Source organism: Sus scrofa, chromosome 1, assembly GCF_000003025.6.
Source record: "Sus scrofa isolate TJ Tabasco breed Duroc chromosome 1, Sscrofa11.1, whole genome shotgun sequence".
NCBI lineage: Eukaryota > Metazoa > Chordata > Mammalia > Artiodactyla > Suidae > Sus > Sus scrofa.
The window spans coordinates 5,444,478-5,467,452 of record NC_010443.5 but is presented as its reverse complement, the minus strand read 5'-3'; the positions used below and the strand labels follow the sequence as shown (position 1 = coordinate 5,467,452).

General features: G+C 38.1%; 1 protein-coding gene across 1 annotated transcript in view; it reads left to right on the top strand.

The window, feature by feature from the left end:
* The window catches only part of PACRG (parkin coregulated), a 500,573-nt gene continuing 479,792 nt past the window's right edge, over window positions 2,195–22,975 (top strand). The window contains exon 1 of the mRNA XM_021071855.1: window positions 2,195–2,709. Coding sequence (XP_020927514.1) covers window positions 2,554–2,709 — 156 coding nt within the window. The 5' untranslated portion in view covers window positions 2,195–2,553. The remainder of the gene's footprint in view (window positions 2,710–22,975) is intronic.

Here is a 22,975-nt window from a genome sequence, read left to right as displayed (position 1 = left end):
TTTAATAAGTAAGGTACTTTTCTTGGGAGGGAGCATGGATTTAATTATTTATGTTGTAATACACTTATTTGCACTACGTAAAACAATAGCTGGAGTATAAGCAAACATTTTTATAAATCCACCCTATTTTCTCCCTATCACCACCTGTTAATAAATGTCTAATCATCAAATCTAGGAGTTCCCATCATGCTCATTGCTTAGCGAGCCTGACTAGCATCCATGAGGACACAGGTTCTATCCCTCACCTTGCTCAGTGGGTTAAGGATCCAGCACTGTGGTGAGCTGGGATCCAGTGCTGCTGTGGCTGTGGTGTAGGACGGCAGCTACCGCTCCTATTGGACCCCTAGCCTGGGAACTTCCAAATGCCACAGGTGCAGCACTAAAAAGACCAAAAAAAAAAAAAAAAAAAAAAAAAAAAAATTCTCTAATCATCAAATCTAAAGGTAATAGTCTTTTTTTATAACCCTACATCCCAAATAAACTGCCTAAACATAGTTCATTCTAACAGATATCTATATAATCACCTATTAGATAACAATTGAGAATTAAGTGATGATTTTTTAGATCTTTTTTTTTTTTTTTCTTTTCTTTCTGTCAGCTCCCGCTGCATATGGAGTTCCCAGGCTAGGGGTCTAATCGGAGCTATAGCCGCCGGCCTACACCAGAGCCAAGCAACTCAGGATCCGAGCCGCACCTGCGACCTACACCACAGCTCACAGCAACACCGGATCCTTAACCCACTGACGACGCCAGGGATCGAACCTGCAACCTCATGGTTCCTAGTTGGATTCATTAACCGCCGAGCCACGACGGGAACTCCGATTTTTAGATCTTAAGTATTTGTCTTTACATAGCTTTACCTATATAGTTTTAGGTAAAATGAGTTTATCACGCATACAAACCATATGTTTTTAAAAATTCACCTCTCATCTTCCTAGATCTGATTTCAGATGTACTTGAGGCAAGTATAATATGTGGTACCCATCAGGAATAATCCCCAAATAAACTCATCAAACCGATACACAATCTAGAGGAAATCTATCCTAATAAACTCCCCAAAGCAATGTTTTGTAATCATGCTGTGCATTTCCACTAATTTTCAGAGATAACCCTTAAAATAACTTTTGGCCTAGCAATTCTGGAAGAGAGGAACTTTTGTAACCTTATACATTACCGTGTTTACACGCAATTCTCATAGCAACTTCCAAAGCTTTATTCAAGAAATGCCCTTAGGTCATTTTGCACATTAAAAAAAAAAATGTAATTTCTGTTTCCTGCACAACAAGTCGTTAATTCATTATGTGAGAGTTTTAGACCTTGCCACCATTTACTCTTAATTGCCCTTTCATCTCAGACCTCCAATGCGAGACTGGGGAGGCAAAATCCTAGGGAGCAGTGAGTTGAAATCCGCTTGAAGGAACTTCTTTGGACCGGACCATCATCCCAGGGGCCTTCCCCTGGAGCTTACGGCTCTGCCAGCCTTTCCCTTACAGAGTTCTACGGCGGGTCCCCAACTCTCCCACGCTGGGAGACAGCCGCCCCGGCGCCCCGGGGGCCGGAGGTCACGCCGGCGGGAGGAAGGGCCCTGCCACCACCCTCAGGGTCCGGCGGCGCAGAGCGCCCGCCCTGGGACCGCGGGGCCAGCCCTCGTGCCCCTCCGGCGGCGGAGGCGCGCCCGAGGTCCCTCGCCAAGTTGTCTCCAGGGGAGCCCGTCCGACCCGGGGCGCGTGGGCACTTGGGACACACACACACTTATTCTCCAGGACCGCGGCGGGCGCCGGGCCGCGGGCGGCGCAGACGCCGCCTCCCCGCAGTGTCAACTGACAGCCGACCCGGGCGGGCACCTCGGGGTCCCCGTCGGCCGAGGCCCGGCGCGGCGCCCCAGCGGGGCGCGGGGCGGCGCAGAGAGGCTGTACCTGGCAGGTACTCACGTACCTATCATGGTCACTGGGCAGGTGGAGGCTGCCGGGCGGGCAGGGGCCTCCAAGCACACTGGCACCCGCCTGGGCTCACACGAGCCTCGCTCCGGAGTTAAATCCTCCAGGACGCCCCACCCCCGCCCGCCGGCCGGCCAGCCAGCCAGCCTGCCAGCCAGCCTGCCGGCCTCGGAGTGCGCACGCGCGGAGGGCGTGCGGCCCGAGGCCTTCTGGGAGTCGTAGTTCTGACGCGTGGTCTCGCCTCACGTCGCTCGCCGCCCGCCGCCGGTCGCCCTCCGGTAGCCAACCGCCCTTCCGGCCTGAGGCCCGGGAAACGCACGTCACCCGGAGGCAGCCCTTTCTGTCGCAGTGTTGACGTGTCGCCTAGCAACCGGGAGGGTTACCTTTGGAAGCTTGGTGCAGCTCTAGCCACCGGCCTGCCCTCTTCCCGCCCCGCCCCTCCCTCAACCCCCTTCACCTAGGAGCTGCCAAACATCTGGATCCACCTGGGCACCAGGAGCGGTTGAATTTCTACCATTCACGCGCCTTTTTACAATTTCTCCCGACCTCCCACATCCGTAAAACTCACTGACTCTTTTACTACACGTTTTATGAGACCAAGACATTTTCTAGGAAGATGGTGGCAGAAAAAGAGACCCTGAGCTTAAGCAAATGCCCAGACAAGATGCCGAAGAGGACCAAGCTGCTGGCACAACAGCCGCTCCCGGTGCACCAGCCGCACCCCCTGGTCTCTGAGGGCTTCACAGTCAAAGCCATGATGAAAAACTCAGTCGTAAGTGATCTTCCTGACCCGAACCACTCGCTGCCAGGCGGGGGACACCAGGTTGTAGGGTTGGCCGGCCCTAGGACGGATGCCGAGCCCGTGCCCCGGGTGGTCTTTGCGGAAAATTGCCCTTCCGCGGCCAGCAGCAGGCGGTGCCCAGCAGTGTGGAGTCCGGCGAGGGTGTTAGGAAGGGCCTCGGGCGGCTGATGCGCTATGCCCATTTGCAGACACCTTCCTAATAGCTCAGGGTTCTAGACACCCCAGATTACTTTAAGCTATTTACACAAAGAGGAAGATGAAAGGTCCCCTTTACTTACTGATCCCTCCACTAGCCCCATTCAGCGAAGGGCCTAAGAGGAGCAGAGTTCTTAGAAAGCATGAACTCTCCTGCAAAATTTCGACAGGTGCTCCTTTAGAGCTGGGCATATAAACTCGTTTATTAACGATAAATTTCATCAGTTCAGCCTGGGAATTTTCAGAGTATCTTAGCGTTTATTCGAACACTACTCTTTCCCACAAAATGGCATGTTAAGAGTACTGAAAAGCAACTTAATAAGAAGTCTATTTGCAGATAGACCTTTTAAAGCCTTAATTTTTAACAATCTAAGCTGTAGTTCAGGTATCTCTGCCTATTAATACAATTCCTATGTCATTTTTTCTTTTTGTGTCAGTAAAAAAATCAATTATCCTCAATACTATTAGAGGGAAAAGGTTTAAATTATGTACAAATGGTTTGGCTACATGCACGATAATTTTAAAAAAATAGCTTTAAATTTGGTATGCTACACGAGATTTTACTACTGAGTAAGCACCTGTCTGGAAATGAGATATGAAATAAGAAATGCAGCTTTCGAATTTGTATAATTTACACTCTGGGAGGTTCTGACTTACTGTATAGCAACTCATTACGGTAAATGAATAGTGTTGCTTTCCAGGGTCACATTGTTTGCTTTACATAAATGTTGCAAACCTAATACTTTATTCCTAAACCACATCCTTAAAATACATGAATGAAGAAGTTCATCTTTAGACCCCTAGGCCAGATTCCCATGTTGCTACACAAAGTATAATTCTGGTTATTGGAATGTGTGTCAGTTGAATTGCAGTAGTTAAAATTCTTAGAAATAGACTAAAACTTCTGCTTGTTGTGACTGCCATCCTTTTGAATGCCTTTCATGTCTTTATGTGGTCATGGGAGCCAAGATGCTAATTTATCAACAATACGGAATATTATAACATCTAATCTAATTATACTTTATTTTTTTCTTCTAAACAATATTTATTCCGTTAATTTTGGTGATGATTTTAATGTTATAGTTCTCCAAAGACTTGTAAAAAAAATTGGTCAGATTCCTTTTTTCCCTGAGCCTGCATTTACAGTAATTTCTATTAAAAAACAAAACAAAACAAAACATAGACTTTCACCTAAAGTCATATTCTGGAAATCAATAATTTCAGTATTGTCAAAAGTAACAAAAAAGCTTACAGGCTCAAAAAAAAAAGAAGACATTAATTATGAAGCAGACTTCATTATAAACATCTTATTTGAGATAAATTATCTTCCTGTTTTTATGTATTTAAGAGGAATCCCTTAGTGTAATAGTTATGTCTCCTTCGGGATTTTCAAAAGAGGATGAGTCATTCACTTCATTTAGTGGAAATCATAGTTGTTAGATGCAGATATTATTCATCCATCCATCCATTCTTTCAATCAACAACAGTTGTGTGTGTTTGTGGGGTGTGTGTTTAATCTAAGAATTTGCTAAGCACACTTCTGGAGATTTGGAATCCGCAAAACAAAATCCCTGTCCTCACTACTCCAGGGAAAACCATAGCAATAGTTAAGTCTTGATAAAGAGACTGTTGATACAAACTAACTTCAGTGGTACAGGAAATAAAAATGTTTCCCTTTTGCATCCAGTATTTACATTTCAACATTTCTGTCTTTAACAGTATAGACCTTTGAGCATTATAAAGCAAAACACCCCTGTTTCTGAAGGTTTATTTCTATTCAGAAAAGACCATGCCAATCTCCAGCTTTTCTTCATTGCAACCCCTTGTTCCAAAAGCCAATGCCCAAACCATTTTTCTGGTTTTAGGGCTTGCCATCTGTTTCCTCTTTCCACTAATTAAGTCACCATTCCAGTGCACCTCCACAAAAGACATGTAGAACTCTGTCCTAAGGAGGTATATGAAGACTCCCAATATTTCTCTGAGGTGCTGTAGTAATATAAGTCTACAGGCTTGACCATAGACAGATATGATTGGATGGGTTGTGTAAGCCGAGATTCTTAAACAGTCATAATCTATAGCTATAAATACAGTTATTTACAAAATAATGATTGTTTTTCAAATCCCAATATCAAATGTTGTTCTTCAATTATAAGTAGTTCCTTTATTTCCTTCACATCGTTGCTGCATTCTATATGGAAACAAACCATGACAAAAATCCTACAGAGAATAGTAAATTAATATTATTATAATGTTTGACTCAAAAGAAGGATATAAAATTTCATAGTTTATTTTTTCCTTGAAAGACCTTATTTGTGGTATGATAAAACCCATAACAAGAAACCAGTAACCCAGTGTTGTGTTGGCTTCATCTCAACAGGCAGTAGATGCTTTCTGTACTACTCTACCTTATGAGGCAAGGATATGGACCCAAGGTTATGTTGATTGAGCTGACTACATCTTTCTTTTTCAGTAGACTATAGATATTTTATGCTCAAAGCTTAGGGGAATGGGAGAAATAATTCTTTAATATATTATATTAAAACTTTATTCTGGGAGTTCCCCCTTGTTGGTAGAAACGAATCTGACTAGTATCCCTGAGGGTGTGGGTTTGATCCCTGGCCTTGCTCAGTGTGTCGGGGATCTGGCGTTGCCATGAGCTGTGGTGTAGTTTGTAGACATGGCTCAGATCCTGTTGCTGTGGCTGTGGTGTAGGCCAGCAACTGTGGCTCCTATTCTACCCCTAGCCTGGGAACCTCCATATGCCACAGGTGTGGCCCTACGAAGCAAAAAATAAATAAGTAAATAAGTAAATAAAACTTTTATGCTTACCAATTCATTCAACACATTGCTGTAATGGTCAATATTTATAAATTATATACTAAAATATTGATTCAGCTGCTTTAACAGTGACCAAATAACAATAGCTTAACCGAGATGGAAGTTGTTTCTTTCACATGTAAAGTCCAAGTTTATAGGCAATTCACGGCAATGGGGCACTACTTCCCCATGCGATAGATGCAGGACTTAGGAGTTTGTATATTCTTGCTTTGATGCCAGGAGTCTAGGTGGGCTTACACCACTAGGTCAAATCCCTATTCTCAAGACAGAGGAAATAAGAAACAGAGCGCTTTCTTTTATGGGAATGACCCAGATACAGCATCTCACTTTCATTCACCTCCCACTGGCCAGAATTTAGCCATAGGCCTATATTTTCCCTTTTTGCAAAAGCCTATGAAAGACTGGCCCTTATAGCAAGTTAGCCTCCCATACCTGTTCCATCGGGAAAAGGGCTAAGAGTTATATAGTTCAGAAAGGGCATAATCTCCAACACCTACTTCATGTAGGAGGAGAGAAAAGTGGGTAAGAAGCAACTTGCAAGAAGAGGTAGGAAGAAATGGAGAGCAAGCAGCATGTCCCAGAAGCTGCATTCATCACTTTTGCTCGAGTCCATTGCCAAAGCTTAGGCTTATGACAACATCCAGTTACAGGAGAGGCTGGGAAATGCAGTCTCTGACTGCTAGCTCTGAGTCCAGCTATAGCTCAAAGTGCTTCATTACTGTAAAAAAGGAAGAATGGAAATCAGGGGTTGATTACAAGTGTCCACCACGAGTGCTAAATATTGCTAGTGAAGAAAAGGAGATAGATGAGTAAAATATTTACAGTACAAATAAATCCACATCTATGGTAAGGCTTACAAATCCACAGTTAGGACACTGGAAGCGCTAGTGATGAAAGAACTAAGTGGCAATAACCTGATTGAGGCCGTCATTACCTCGGTTTTTGCCGTATCATCTAAACTGATCTGAAGTTCCTGTTGTGGCTCAGTAGTTAAATCCAACTATGAACCATGAGGTTGTGGGTTTGATCCTGGCCTTGCTTAGTGGGTTATGATCTAGCGTTGCCGTGAGCTGTGGTGTAGGTTGCAGACATGGCTCAGATCCCATGTTGCTGTGGCTGTGGTGTGTAGGCCGGCGGCTACAGCTCTGATTAGACCCCTAGCCTGGGAACCTCCATATGCCAGAGGAGCGGCCCTAGAAAAGGCCAAAAGACAAAAAAATTTACAAAATTAAAAAAATTAAAAAAATAAACTGATCTGTAGACTCCATCCACCAATCAGCTGATTTCCTCAATCACCTATCAGTGCTATTACACACGTCCTTCCAGTATAAAGTTCTATTATTACTGTTGAAAGCTTTTGGAACTCCTTGGCTCTTATAGGGAAAAAAAAAAAAAAAAAAAAAAAATCATGGCACCTCTACAAGACCAGCAAGGCCTTCTGTGACCTAACCTTATGCTATGGTTTTAATTTCATCTCCCACTATTCTCATTTCCTTCTACTCAGTTCAACTGTAACTCTTCATAGTTTTGAGTTTGTTTATGTTGTTCCCTTTGCTTGACTGCCCTTCTCCCTGCATATCTGCCCACTCAAATTCCTTCTATCATTAGGTAACAGATATCTGCTGTTCACTCTCTGTGCCACGCACTCTTTTAGATGCTGGGAATCTAGCAGCAAGGAAGCATGTATGCCATCAAGCAGCTTATATTTTTGTGGCCACTGCTTCACAATGACTTCCCTAATTCTCTTTGTCAACCAAGTTGGAAACTTTGTTCATTGTTTTCTACCACATGTTAGAGTTGTGTCTGCTCATGTTTTATCTCCTCAAATAAATTCTCTGTGAGGGCAGAACCCATGTCTAAATTATTTTCTTCATCCTACCCAGCACTTAACAATGAACTCAAGAAATATTTGATGAATGAAGGAATGCAATTCTACACTTTCTTGTTATCACATCGTTTTCCTCTTTCTTGTTGCCATAATTTGTTTCTGTCTTTAGTTTGGGTTTTTTTTAAATCGACCGTCCTCAGTTTAGGAGCCCGGAAGTTCCCTTTAAAACTCAGCCATGTCATGATGATGTTCACGTCAAATCCTCAGGTGGCTGATCTTAAAGCTAAAGTTTTTGAACTCCTAAATGGTCCTATGTAATCTGAGGGCTGTTTCTTCATTAGACATGTAATTTAGTACTTTCTCCCTCCCCCAGTCTGTTTCATCCACAGTAGTTTCCTAGCAGTTGCCCGGCTGCCACAGTAGCTTTACCCTTCCTGTTCCCTCTGCCTGAAACACACTTCCCCCTACGTATCACCATCTTTCGATCCTTCAAATTTTTGTTCAAAAACTAATGTTTTAGTGAGGCCTTTTCTTTCCCTGTGTTGTACTTTTCCATAGACATTTATCACTCTCTACTATTAATCTAGTTTTTCTCTCTTTTTTTTTTTTTTTTGGCTGTACCTGCGGCATCCCGGGCCAGGGATCAAACCCATGCCACGGCAGCGAACTGAGCCACTGTAGATGATGCCTGATCCTTAACCTTATATGCCACAAGAGAACTCCAGTGTCTTTTCACTGGAGAGTCAGCACCTTGAGGGCAGAGGACTATTACTCTTTCACTCACTGCTGCATCCGCAGTTTCAGATAAGTTCCTGGCAGTTTGTAGGTGCTAATTAATTAATTAGCATTACTTCCTCAAGTGAAGTAATGAATGACCATGTTTTATACTATAATTGGCAATCCTCTTCAAATTAGCACCTTCAGGGAAATACTGATGGTGTTATATAAATATAAGCTATAGGAATGAGAATAATTTACAAATGTTTTATGACTTTTTAAATTAGCTTTTTATTAACATTATACATACCCATTGTAAAATGTTAAAGTGGCTTGGCTTAGTGAAGCTTTATCCTATTTAAGATTATGGGGAATTTTTAAATCTTTTTCCCCCTAGTCCTCTTATAATTTAATGTTTTATTTTAAAGATTTACCACATATTAATTCATTTTGGCTTAAAAAGTGAGATAGAATTTTTTTTTTCCAAATTGGTCATAAGTTTTTACATTACCTTTCACAAATAGTTAAACTGAATTATATAAAAAATCTTCCCATTTGATTTGAATTATCTATCAGTGTTATATGTGTATTAATCCTAGTGACTTTATAAGTCACTCTAATAAGTAATAGGGCTAGTCCTCTCTATTCCATTTGACTTTCCAAGCAATCCTATAAGGAGGCAGCGTAGTCTTTTTCCCATTTAGCATATAAATCTCAGACAATTTAATTTTTGTCGTTGGGGGTCACTTACTAAACAGAAGAGCAAAGAATGGATTCTATATTAGTAGATTTTTCTAACTGAGAGAAGTCGTCTCTTATTTGTTTTTTTATATATGTTGGTTGATGCTTAATATAAAAGTGGAAAAAACATACATAGCACTTGATAAATATTAAACCAAACGCAGTGGTATAGCCAGCACGCAGATCAAGAAATCTTATCAGTACCACAGAACCCCTGCAGGACCTGTTCAGTAACTGTCCCAGTGTACCACAAGCTGACCTTATCCCGGCTTATGTCAACACATTTATAGTTGTATTCATGGAATCATAAAGTATATAGTTGTTTTGCATCTGACGTCTGGGGTCACCATTGTGAAATTCACCCACATTACTGCATATGATTATAGATCCTTCATATTCATTCCTTTATACTGTCTTTGTGTGGGAATATAATTTATTGATCCGTTCCTCTATTGCTGCGTATTTATGTGACTTCTAAGTGAAGACTGTTAGAAATAGTACTACAAGGAATATTTTAATACTTTTTTAAAATTGAGGTTTAGTTAATGTACACTAAGTTTCAAGTAAGTAATTAGTGATTCACAATTCTTAAAGAGTATATGTCACTTAATAGTTATTATAAAATATTGGCTGTAGTCTCTGTGCTGTACAATATAACCTTATAGCTTATTTATTTTATACGTAGTAGCTTGTACCCCTCCTTATCCCCTACGACCTTCTTGTTCACTCTCCCCTTCCCTCTGCACACTGGAAACCACTAGTTTGTTCTCTGTATCTGTGAGTCTGCTTCTTTTTTGTTATATACACTGGTTTGTTTTATTTCTTAGATTCCATGTATAAGTGATGAAAAAATTTGTCTTTCTCTGTCTGATTTATTTCAGTAAGCATAACATCCTCTAGGTCCATCCACGTTGCTGCACATGGCAAAATTTCATTCTTTTTTATGGCTGAGTAGTATACTATTATGTATCTCTATCTATATATTGATGGACATATATATGTGTCCATCTGTTGGTGGACAGTTAGGTTGCTTGCATACCTTGGCAATTATAAACAATGCTGCTCTGAACATTGTAGTGTATGTATCTTTTTGAATTAGTGTTTTCATTTTCTTTGGATATATACACAGGGATGGAATTGCTGGATCATATGGTAGTTCTGCTTTTAGTTTTTTTGATGACCCTCTTTACTTTTTTCCATGGTGACTGCACCAATTTACATTCCCACCAACAGTGTATTAGTGTTCCTTTTCTCTGTATCCTCACCAACATTTATTATTCATGGTCTTTTTGATAACCATTCTGACAAGTGTGAAATGATACCTCACTGTGGTTCGACTTGCATTTCTCTGATGATTAGTGATGTTGAGCATCTTTTCATATGCCTTTTGGCCATATGCATATATGTCTTCTTTGGAAAAATGTATATTCAGCTCTTCTACCCATTTTTTAAATTGGGTAAATTTTCTAAAAATACTGCTAAACCTATGTCAAACAGCATATGACTTATATTTTCTTCTAGGACTTTTGTGGTTTCTGATCTTACATTTAGGTTTTCAAACCATTTAAAATTTATTTTTGTATGTAGTGTGAGAAGATGTTCTAATTGCGTTCTTTTGCATGTAGCTGTCCATTTTCCCAGCACCACTTATTGAAGAGACTGTCTTTTCTCTATTGTATATCTTGCTTCCTTTATGGTAGATTAGTCTATCCTAAGTGCATGGGTTTATTTTTGGGCTCTCTATTCTTTTTCATGTATCTATGTGTCTGTTTTGTTTTTATTTTTGCCAATACCATGCTGTTTTGGTTATTGCAGTTTCGTGGTATAGTATAAGTCAGGGAACATAATACCTCCAGCTCTGTTCTTCTTTTTAGTACAATTTTTTTGGAGAACACATGCGTGAATGTTGCTGGGTCCTAGGGTAAGCACATGTTTCCTTTAGTAACTATATCAAAACCATTTTGAAAATCAATTTTTCAACTTCAAACTCCTGCCAGCTCTGTATGAGTGTCATTTTCTCTAGCATCATCAGTAATTACTATTTTCTTTCTTTCTCTGTCTCTCTCTTTTTTTCTTTTTTGACTGCCCCATGACATATGGAGTTACCAGGCCAGGGATCAAATCCCAGCTGCAGTCATGACCTAAGGCAACTCTGGATCCTAACCCACTGTGCTGGGCTGGGAATTGAACCTGCATCCCAAAGCTCCCAAGATGCCACCCATCCCACTGTGCTACAGTGGGAACTCCTGTTACTGTTTTCTTTATTGTCTATTTTAGGTATTCTAGTGGATGTATAATGGTATCTCATTGTGGATTTAATATTCATTTTTATTGTGACTAATGAATTTTAAAACTTTTTAATATATTTATTGGCCATTTGGTTCTCTTTTGTGAAGTGACGTTTAAGATTTTTGCCTGTTTTCTATTGGCTTTTGATTAGGTGTTTTTTTTTTGTTTTTTTTGTTTTTTTTGCCTTTTCTAGGGCTGCACCTGCAGCATATGGAGGTTCCCAGGCTAGGGGTCCAATCAAAGCTATAGCTGCCAGTCTACACCAGAGCCACAGCAATGCCAGATCTGAGCCGCATCTGTGACCTATGCCATGGCTCATGGCAACACTGGATCCTTAACCCACTGGGTGAGGCCAGGGATTGAACCTATAACCTCATGGCTCCTAGTTGGATTCATTAACCTCTGATCCATGAAGGGAACTCCCTAGGTGTATTTATTTGTAATGATTCATATTTTTCCTATTTTATTCTGAGTGATATAAAGCATTTGTCAAATAGATGTATTTCCAGTATAGTTTCCCACTCTGTGTGTTTCCTTTCCATTCTCTTGATGGTGGCTTTTATCCTTCTCATAATATACATTTGTTAGGAAAAGATGATCGTAAACATTTTATTTGTGTATTTGTTTATAATTTTTCCTCAACCACTTTCAGTAGTCTCACAGTAAAATACATATACATTAAGACAAAAGGCTTTGAAAATAAACTGGAATGATCAGAAACAAAATAGAACATACAATAGTGAAACAATGAAATAAAATATAATTAAAGTAGAAAGCTTGAGCTAAAGAAAAGGAGAATCAATTTTTTCATTCATAAGGGTCAGTATAATTATTGATTGATGTTCAGATTTCATTCTGAGCTTCTTGGCATTTTCTGCCAAAAGAGGAAGATTATACACTTCTCATTATCACAAAAGAAGTAGCCTATCAATTCCTATAGGGAATTCAAGCTTTCTCTACACTGAATTCTCAGAGAAATTGATCCTATAGGATTTTCATTTATAGCGATTTTTATTTTTGCCATAACATGCAACAAACCATATCTACAGTTTTGTTTCTTACAAAAAATATAATAGCACATTTCATCCATAAAAGACTTCAGTAAGGGCCAGGTATGTGATATTAAAATCTATATTGAGGAACTTGATTTTTTAAGGGGTTAAATTCACATGTACATTTATGTAGGCTCTTGGTGGTCCAATTTGATCCAAGAACAGAATTCAGAATTCCCAGTGCCTGAGGAGTGTGTAGTTGTTTTTTTGGTTTTTTTTTTTTCAGCCCTGGCTGTTCTCGGTTCATTTTGTGATAGGAGCTGTTTTATAAGGAGTCAGAGGAAGTGCTTGATGCTATGAGACCACATTGCTGAATGGTCTGAAAGAGTAGCTAGGACAGGAAAGACTTCCCAAAGGGAATCTTGTTTGGTGAAATATAAAAAATGAGGGAGACCCAGGGGAAGCATTAGGGGCAGTGGGAAAAGGCTCAGAGACAAGACAGATGAGGCTTCCTGCTCATTCAGTTTTCAATTTTTATTTTCTGCTTTCTTTCCCCAAAAAAATTATGTCATAAAATCTATTAATTATATATATGTTTAAAATTCTTTAAATTGTATATATTTTATAGAATATATATAAGCAAAGTATATAGGTACTCTATGAAAAACATGACATAATAGATGTGTTTATATAGCTTGAATATTTAGTTTGTATTCTATATAATTTCAATACTTTCTATGAAATATTATGGATTCCTTCTAACTTGCTAATATTTTACAAGTCATTACAAACTCCTCTTGAGCATCTAAAAGGCTTCATAAAATTCTGTCCTCTCAATGTGCCACAATTTATTTAATCATGCACTCAGGTTGCTTTCAGTTTTTTGCTATTATACATAATGTCAAAATGGATTTTTTTTTTTTTGGCTCTGTCCACAGTATTTGGAAGTTCCCTGGCTCATGCCACAGCAGGGACCCAAGCCACTGCAGTGACAACGTTGTACTGCATCCTTAATCCGCTGTGCCACAAGAGAACCCCAAAATGAATAATTTTATAATTTTTTCTGTATTTTAGAATATCTCTTTGAAATACAAGATTTTCTGAAGTAGAATTACTGAATCAGAGATCTTCAGAATCTGAAGACTCTGATGGAGGTTTGATCTATACACTGCCTGCAGTGCTTGATTGACTCTGCCTGTTCTACTCTGTCCTTGTGGCCTGCGGGACTAGGCCCGAGGCTTCTAAGTACCCCAGCCCTGCCAGCCATCCACCTTCCCCGTGTGCTGTGTGTTGGGGGCGTGGGGCAGTCAGCAAATCAGCACCTCTGACTCATTATTCATGATATGTATTGTAAATGGGTTGGAAACATCTAAGGCTGTGGGTCACAGATTGAAAATTGAAATCACCTGGGAAACTTAAAAATACTGATTCCTGGGTCTGTCCTCCAAGATTCCAATTTAATTGTTCTACTTGTGTCTGGATTTAATTAGTATTTAATAGAGGTTTAGAACATTCGCGGACATGGTATGATGTTATTCAGATTTTCCAAAGACATTTATTAAAGGATGGTCTAGTCTCTGCTGATTTAGTGTTATTCCTTTTTTTGTACTATAATTATACGTAATATTCAGAGATATTTCAGAGGAAATTTTAACCAAGGTAACACAGTTTAAAGTACTGTAGTCATGCTTTAGTAGCGTTTAATATATACAACTAATATATGTAATTACCAACAGCTGTATCCCAGATCCTAATCATTAAGTGATATCAGACACTGAAAACGATGCAGATCTGAAGGGTATGAAATAATATCTTGTTTTAATTTTGCATTTCCCTGATAACTAGTGATGTGTTTTCTTTATCATATGGGTTTTTTCCTCTATTGTGTGCCAATTTTTAGCCTTTGCTCATTTTTTTCTTATTAGGTTGTCGAGGGTTTTGTTTTTTGTTATTTGTTTTTTTTGCTTTTTAGAGTCACACCTATGGCATATGGAAGTTCCCAGGCGAGGGGTCAAATCAGAGCTACTGCTGCTGGACTACATCACAGCCACAGCAGCACCTCGGGATCTGAGCCGCGTCTGCGACCTACACCACAGCTCACAGCAACTCCAGATCCTTAACCCACTGAGCAAGGGCAGGGATTGAACCTCTGTCCTCATGAATACTAGTCGGGTTCATAACCCGCTGAGCCACAATGGGAACTCCCTATCCTTTTCTTATTGACATACAGATGTTCTTTATATACTCAGGATATTTATATATTCCAGATATGGACCTGGCATATTGTCTTCTGGCCTGTGACATCATTATACTTTTTTTCATTTTCTTTGCTAAACAGGAAATGTAAATTTAATTTTAAGTATTTAAAAAAATTCTCCCATTCTGGTTTGTATATTTAGTGTCTAGTTTCTGAAATAATTTTTGATCCTGGTATGTTATTTTCTTGCACATGTTTTATTCTTATAATGTTTACAAACGATGTTATTTAGGCACTGATTCATTTTTTGAGATGAGAGATACGTTTAATTTGGTCTATTCCATATGGAGAGCTACCCATTCATTGGAATTTATATATAGTAAGTAGAGATTCTCTGGCCTGTCCTATCAGTGTGTTTATCTATTACCAAGCCAACGTAACACTGTCTTAATTGTAGCTTTATAAATCTTGATTTTTAGTAAGGCAAGTTCCCTAAGTTTGTTGTTTCATCCCCTTTGCCATTATTAGTCTCTTACCATCTATAGGAATTTTAGAATAAGTTGTCAAGTTTTATGAGAATCCTTTTTGGGATTTTGATTGGAATTGTATTGAATGTATAGAATAATTTGGGGATGATAGTAACCTATTCTTAATTTCCTAAGGGTTTTGAAAAAAATTGTGACCAGTTTTGAACTTTATTAAAGATACTTTCTGCATTTATTGAGATGATCATAAGGTTTTTCTCCTTCAGTCACTTAATATTATGTTAATATCATCTGGCACTCTAGCATTAATTTATTCTTAAGTTCATGTACTTTATTTATTTATTTATTCATTTATTTATTTTTGTCTTTTAGGGCCACACCCACGGCACATGGAAGTTCCCAGGCTAGGGGTTGTATCGGAGCTACAGCTGTCAGTCTATACCACAGCCACAGCAGTGCCAGATCCGAGCCACATCTGTGACTTACACCACAGCTCACGGCAATGCCAAATCCCACCCACTGAGCAAGGCCAGGGATCTAACCTGTGTCCTCATGGATGCTAGTCAGATTCATTTCCACTGAGCTATGATGGAACTCCTTGTGTACATTATTTAATCATGAGGTGTGTAGCTTAAAAAATTAGTATAAATTAATTTATTAGTATAAATGAAGTATTTCTTTCATTTACCAAGGAGCAAAATCTTCGCCCACAAAGTCCCTGGGGGGTTAGAATTTAAGCATGAATTTTGAGAAACAAAATATTCAGTCAATAACCATTGGGGAGAGGGGATTGCAAAGTTTTACTCATCCTTTGGGCTTCAGGAAGGGCCTCTCTCTCTCTGGCATTCTGTGCTGCTCCAACAAAATGATGTTTCTAGAAACTAAAACTTTCCTTTAGGAAGAAAATTAAGTATGTGTACTATGTTTTCATTCTGCAAAAAGTAATTTATTGGATTTTAATGTTTTCCTTTTAATAATGTTTTTGAGAAATTATTTTCTTTGTAATGGAGAAAATTCTTATGTAGAATTTTAAACAAATGTCTAAAGAGGAAAAAAGAAAATAAACATCAAACGCCTTTCACTAAAGTTAATCACCTCAGTCCCCAAAAGCATCACTAAATACTTTTGAATAAAATTGTAGTTGTCCTATGATACATACATTGTTAATACATTTAAAATTTTACTATCTGCCATTATATTCTCATCGCTAATTTAGTACTTCTTCTTAATTAGGTTTATTTATGGTTTGTTTTGCTCTTCTTATTTCTCTCTTCATGTACTCTCTTCTGAATTTATATACTAATTCTTCTGGTTTTGACAACAGATTTCTTATTTCTGTTCTTATATTTTCTTTTTCTTACTCTCCCTTATTAAAAAATTCTACTGAGTTTTTGATTAGAATATTTATTTCATGTCTTTCTTTTAAAATACCTTTATTTTTAATAGATATGTGTCTTGTTATTTAAGAAGATAGGTAATTTTAATTTTGCTTTCAACTTTTGTATGATCATTGTTTATGAGGGATTATTTTCCCTAAAGGTTATGAGGGATTATTTGCTATCTGTTTGGATCATGATTATTTTTTTAGTGGTAGCTTTGTTGATTGACAGTTGTATAATTTGGTTTCTACAGTTTTAGCTGTTTGGAATTTATTAAAGTTATTGGGGTAGAATAAGATCATTTTCTAGAAATGTTCTATGGGTCCTTGAAAAAATTTTTTGTCTATACTTATTTTGGATTATTAATTCCAGATAATTTGTTTTTGAGCAAAAGATTACAAAAAGCATCTGTATAAAAGTATTATTAGTGTTTTATGTTATGAAAAATAAAGATTAGGTCCATCCTAAGGAAGTCTGAAATAGGAAGATAAGTTTTGGTATTTCTTCCTATTTTCTGGATTCCTATTTAATAGTCCATGAGACAGTGCTTTCTCCTAGATTATTTAAATTGTTTGAAGATTTTTAAAACATAACTAGGTACTAACACATATCATCAAATGTTCCTGACTCTTATGATTTTCTCAGTAAGGAGAAAAATACAAAAGAAAACAAGTTACAAACAGGAAGCAGAAAATAATGGAGAAAAATAGATCAAGATGGATTCTTTAGCTTCTCCTTAACCATGTCGGAGGACCTAACAAATTCCTGGTTTAAGAGTTCTGAAAATGACCTAACTATGGGTAACCATCTTTACTCATACTTGTGAGACCTAGAATACCAGAACCTGTCTAAGCTATTTCAGTTGTTTAATTTTCTGGAAAATATGTATATGTTTCAGTGTGTATATTTCTATTTGAGTCTTTAAATGAAGTTTTAAAAAGAGGATTCAGGAAGAAATATCTATTGGTTTTCCTTCTGCTTCCTTAATCAGAATTGACTTAAAAATGCATCTGTTACATTATGTGTGGCGGGAGGAGTTGCGTAGACACAGTATTGATCAGAGAGTCCATGTGTTGGTGCAGAGCCCACCGAACTTTAATACATACAGTGATCACAGGTTTTGTAGGACCAAGACAGCGAGGCAAGAGACATTTAGGTTTAATATTTGGGAGACAAGAATTGAAACTAAAGCAAGTGTAAGGTAATTCAGTTAATCTGTGGTAGAGAAGTATTATGCTCAGGGAGAGATTTACTTTTAAATTTTCTATAAACATTTGTTATTAGCCTAAAAAAAATTTCAGATATTGTTATCCATGAATTTTCTTATTACCAAAGTTACTATCACTTAAAGAAAAGCATGTAAATCGATTATATTATAAATAATTTATATTTTAGAAGTATCCTCCTAAAGCAATTCAGAATAAAGTCTGATGTACCACAGACTAGAGAACGTAAGACTAGAAAAAATATGATTATATAATAAATGCCATGTAATGAGTACTACTTCCTTTTGCGGTATTTACTTACAGCAGAATCCACAGAGAAATATATTTTACAGATTGTTCTAAATCAAAGTAGCTATGAACAAATGGTCTCTGAGACAAACAGTAAATGCTTCACCAGATTTTATGTCTTACACTTTGTATTAAAAAAGTTATTTTATAAGATAAAATTATAGGTTTATTTCAAAATTAGGTAACATTAAATTTTTCACACTAACACTAACAAAATATTATTTGAATTTAACACTGTATTATACTTAAAAACATTTTAGAATTTAGATAATGTAGCGATTATTGACACAGAACAGCAACAGCTGTATAAAATAAATATTAGTACTTTTAAGTCATAATGAAAGATGCCTCTGTATATACTTTATTTCTCTTTGGAATTTCTTGAGTAAATGACATATTATATTTACTCGTGATTACACCAGATTATACATACATTCACGGGGATTTACATACACAAAATTATCTTTGGTCATCTTTAGGAGTAAATAATGACAATGTTTTAGAAGAAATTCATCAAATATAGCTTTTATAAGATAAAGTATAAAGTTTAAGTGGCCAGGGTCTTGTAATTCTTTGTCCCTGGGCCTCTCCGCATTATACACAGTGTTACAGACATCAGAGATGCTCAGCTGTGTTTCTTGTTTAATCCTAACCTACTCTGTGAATGTAATTCTTCTGTGGATGTCCATGTACATCTATTAGACATGTCCTACCTGTTCATTACCTATAGAAAACATATAGGTGATTTATTAAAGAACTTCCTTATGAGTAAAAAGACCTTCTCTAAGTCATATTTGGCCTTTTGCTTATGTGATTAGAAGCTGATTTGAATTCATTTGAAACTTGTCAACACTTGATACTGCAGCAAAAATCACAGGAATGGTGTTTTAGATTAGGATCTATAAAGCCAAGAGAATCAAAAACCTTGAGAGGATCTCAAAGGCATGAATCAGCAGCAAGGTATCAGGTATATTAGATATTGGACATGATTGAAATACCTTCAGTGACTTACTTAGTACAAACATCAGGTTTATCCAGCACTAACACTGACAAACCCAGGATCAACCAAATTGATTCTGCCAGGGTAGGACTTAAGGTGAGACGGACATGGGAGACAGCTTAACAGGATTCAGCTGAGGCAAACATTGGCCTCAAAACCCAAACCTACAGCCCAAGTGAACCAAGATCCAGGCATGAACGATTAGTAACAGGAGGCAGGAGGCTCACAGAAGCCCAAAAATGCTTAACCCTTAATCTTCTGTTAGGAGATGTGGCTAATACCACCCTCTGGGAAGAGTTGAGAGTATTCTGCAGAGCAGATGTTAAGCAGGCTGAAAAATTGTGTCAGGTTCATATGAACAAGTTCAGCTTCACTTTCACTTTTACTGTTCTGTGAAATAATTGGTCTGACTTGCTGATTGTACTCTACTTTGAAACCTTAGATCTCACCTGTATCCCTGTTCAGTCATCCACATGTAGTAAGTGACACTTGTCAGCAATGAAAGTAGGCTGGAGTGAATCTGCTGAAATATATTAAAATATTGGAAAACAAACTCAAGACTTATATTCAGTTTATGATGAAGAGCCATATAATCTCTGTTCCACTGTCAGTGGCTTTTCAAAATGAAAATTATTTCTCCAAGTGTCAATGCGATACAGGCACAGAGTTGATAAAAGTTGTGAGAATAGCTTATCAGAGATTATCAGTCCCTGGCTGCCCCCACCATCCCACCCCAGGGCCACATTCCTTCGCTTCTGTCTCTTTTAACTCTTTCTTATTTTAAATATTTTTTATCACTCAATGAATTTATTACATTTATAGTTGTACAATGATCATAACAATCCAATTTTATATGATTTCCTTCCCACAACCCCAGCGCATCCTCCCACCCCCCAAACTGTCTCCTTTGGAAACCATAAGTTTTTCAAAGTCTGTGAGTCAGCATCTGTTCTGCAAAGAAGTTCCGTCTGTCCTTTTTTCAGATTCCACATGTCAGTGAAAGCATTTGATGTTGGTGTCTCATTGTATGGCTGACTTCACTTAGCATGATAATTTCTAGGTCCATCCACGTTGCTAAAAATGCCGTTATTTCATTCCTTTTAATGGCTGAGTCATATTCCATGGTGTATTTGTACCACATCTTCTTGATCCACTCCTCTGTAGATGGGCATATAGGTTGTTTCTTGTCTTGGCTATGGAAAATAGTGCTGAACATTGATGTACAGGTGTTTTTTCGAGTCATGGTTTTCTCTGGATTGATGCCCAGGAGTGGGATTGCGGAATCAAATGGTCGTTCTATCTTTAGTTTTCTGAGGAATCTCCATACTGCTTTCCATAGTGGTCGCACCAATTTACAATCCCACCAACAGTGTAATGGGGTTCCTTTTTCTCCACACCCTCTCCAGCACTTACTGTTTGTAGACTTTTTGATGATGGCCGTTCTGGCTGGCGTAAGGTGGTACCTCATGGTGGTTTTGATTTGCATTTCTCTAATGATGAGTGATGTTGATCATCTTTTCATGTGTTTCTCGGCCATCCATATGACTTCTTTGGAGAACTGTCTGTTTAGATCTTCTGTCCATTTTTTGATAGGCTTGTTTGTTTTTTTGGTATGGAGCTGCAGAAGGTGTTTATAAATTTTGGAGATTAATCCCTTGTCAGTGGATTCACTTGCAAAGATTTTCTCCATTCTGTGGGTTGTCTTTTCATTTTGTTTAGGGTTTCCTTTGATGTACAGAAACTTTTAAGTTTGATTAGATCCCATTTGTTTATTTTTGTTTTTACTGTCAATACTCTGAGAGGTAGATCTGAGAAGATGTTGCTGTCATTTATGTCAGAGAGTGTTTGGCCTATGTTTTCCTCTAAGAGTTTTATGGTATCTGGTCTTATATCTAGGTCTTTAATCCATTTGGAGTTTATTTTTGTGTATGGTGTTAGGGAGTGTTCTAATTTCATTCTTTGCCATGTGGCTGTCCAGTTTTCCCAGCACCACTTATGGAACAAGCTGTCCATTCTCCATTGTATATTCTTGCCTCCTTTGTCATAGATTAGTTGGCTGTAGGTGCGTGGGTTTCATTCTGGGCTTTCTGTCCTGTTCCACTGATCTATATTTCTGTCTTTGTGCCAGTACCATGCGATTTTGATGATTGTTGCTTTGTAGTCTAGTCTGAAGTCCGGGAGCCTGATACCTCCAGCTCCATTTTTCTTTTTCAGGATATCTTTGGCTATTCTGGGTCTTTTGTGCTTCCAAACAAACTTTAAAATATTTTGTTCAAGTACTGTGAAAAATGTCCTTGGTAATTTGATAGGGATTGCATTGAATCTGTAGAATGCCTTAGGTAGTATAGACATTTTGATAATATTAACTCTTCCAGTCCATGAGCATGGTATATCTTCCCATCTATTTGTGTCATCTTTGATTTCTTTCATCAGTATCTTAAGAGTTTTCAGAGTACAGGTCTTTTGCCTCTTTAGGTAGGTTTACTCCTAGGTATTTTATTCTTTTGGATGCGATGGTAAATGGGATTGCTTGCCTAATTTCTTTTTATGCTCTTTCATTGTTAGTGTTTAGAAATGCCATCGATTTCTGTGTATTAATTTTGTATCCTGCGACTTTGCCAAATTCATGGATGAGCTCTAGCAGTTTTCTGGTAGAGTCTTTAGGATTCTCTAGGTATAGTATCATGTCATCTGCAGATAGTGATAGTTTTACTTCTTCCTTTCCAATTTGGATTCCTTTTATCTCTTGTACTTCTCTGATTGCTGTGGCTAGGACTTCCAGAACTATGTTGAAGAGTAGTGGTGAGAGCGGACATCCTTGTCTTGTTCCTGATCTCAGCGGGAATTCTTTCAGCTTTTCACCATTGAGAATGATGTTGGCTGTGGATTTGTCATATATGGCCTTTATCATGTTGAGGTAGGTTCCCTCTATGCCCACTTTCTGAAGGGTTTTTTTCAGAAATGGGTGTTGGATTTGTCAAAGGCTTTTTCTGCATCTCTTGAGAGGATCATATGGTTTTTATTCTTAATGCAGTTATTTCAAATCTGTAAATAATACACTTTTACTACTATATCTCTTCTTAAAAGTGCTTAATTGACGTACTAATGATGAACTACATAAGGTACAGTAGTGAATACTCTTTGGCATATGTATGTATATACAACTAAAACCATCACAGCCATCAAAATTGTGAACATGTCCATCACCCCCAAGCTTCCTATGCCTCTTTGTAATCCTTCCCTCTTTCTCCCCTATTTCTGCTTTGTCACTCTAGGGGAGTTTGCATTTAATGTATAATTAAATAGAGTTATATGGAATATACTCTATTTTCCTGGTGTCTTTTTCAGTCAGCATGATTATTTTGAGATGCACCCATTTTGTAGAATGTATTGATACTTCATTCCATTTTATTGCTAAAGTATTCCATCCATATGACTATAGGACAGTTTGTTTAAAAACTCACTGTTGGTGAACATTTGAGTATGGCCAGGTGTATGGCTATTGAAAACAGCTGCTATGAATGTTGGTATAAAGGTGTCTGTATGGATGTGTTTATCTCTCTTGGTTAAACACCTAGGAGTAGACTATCTGTGCCAACTGTCAAAAGGTAGAGAGGATGAAACTACATCATCACAGCCCCAACCCTAGCTGGCATATGAAGTTATTAATGAAATGACAAGTTCATCCTTGTCTTCTCTGAACCATCTGAAGGATCTCACACAGTATGTAAAGCATGGTTACTACATGAAGGGTGTTCTCTTAGGCCCATAGTATATAGAATAAAAGAAAAAAATTATTTCTTATTTTAATAAGGTTAAACTGTATCACTATGTACAGCATGGTCATCATCATCTGAAATCATCCATAACTGATTTAGGTATAGTGTTAAGTCTATATTTTATTTTATTTTATTTTATTTTTGCTTTTTAGGGCCGCACCCATGGCATATGGAGGTTCCCAGGCTAGGGGTCGAATTGGAGCTATAGCCGCCAGCCTATGCTACAGCCACAGCAACGCCAGATCTGAGCCATGTCTGTGACCTACACCACAGCTCACTGCA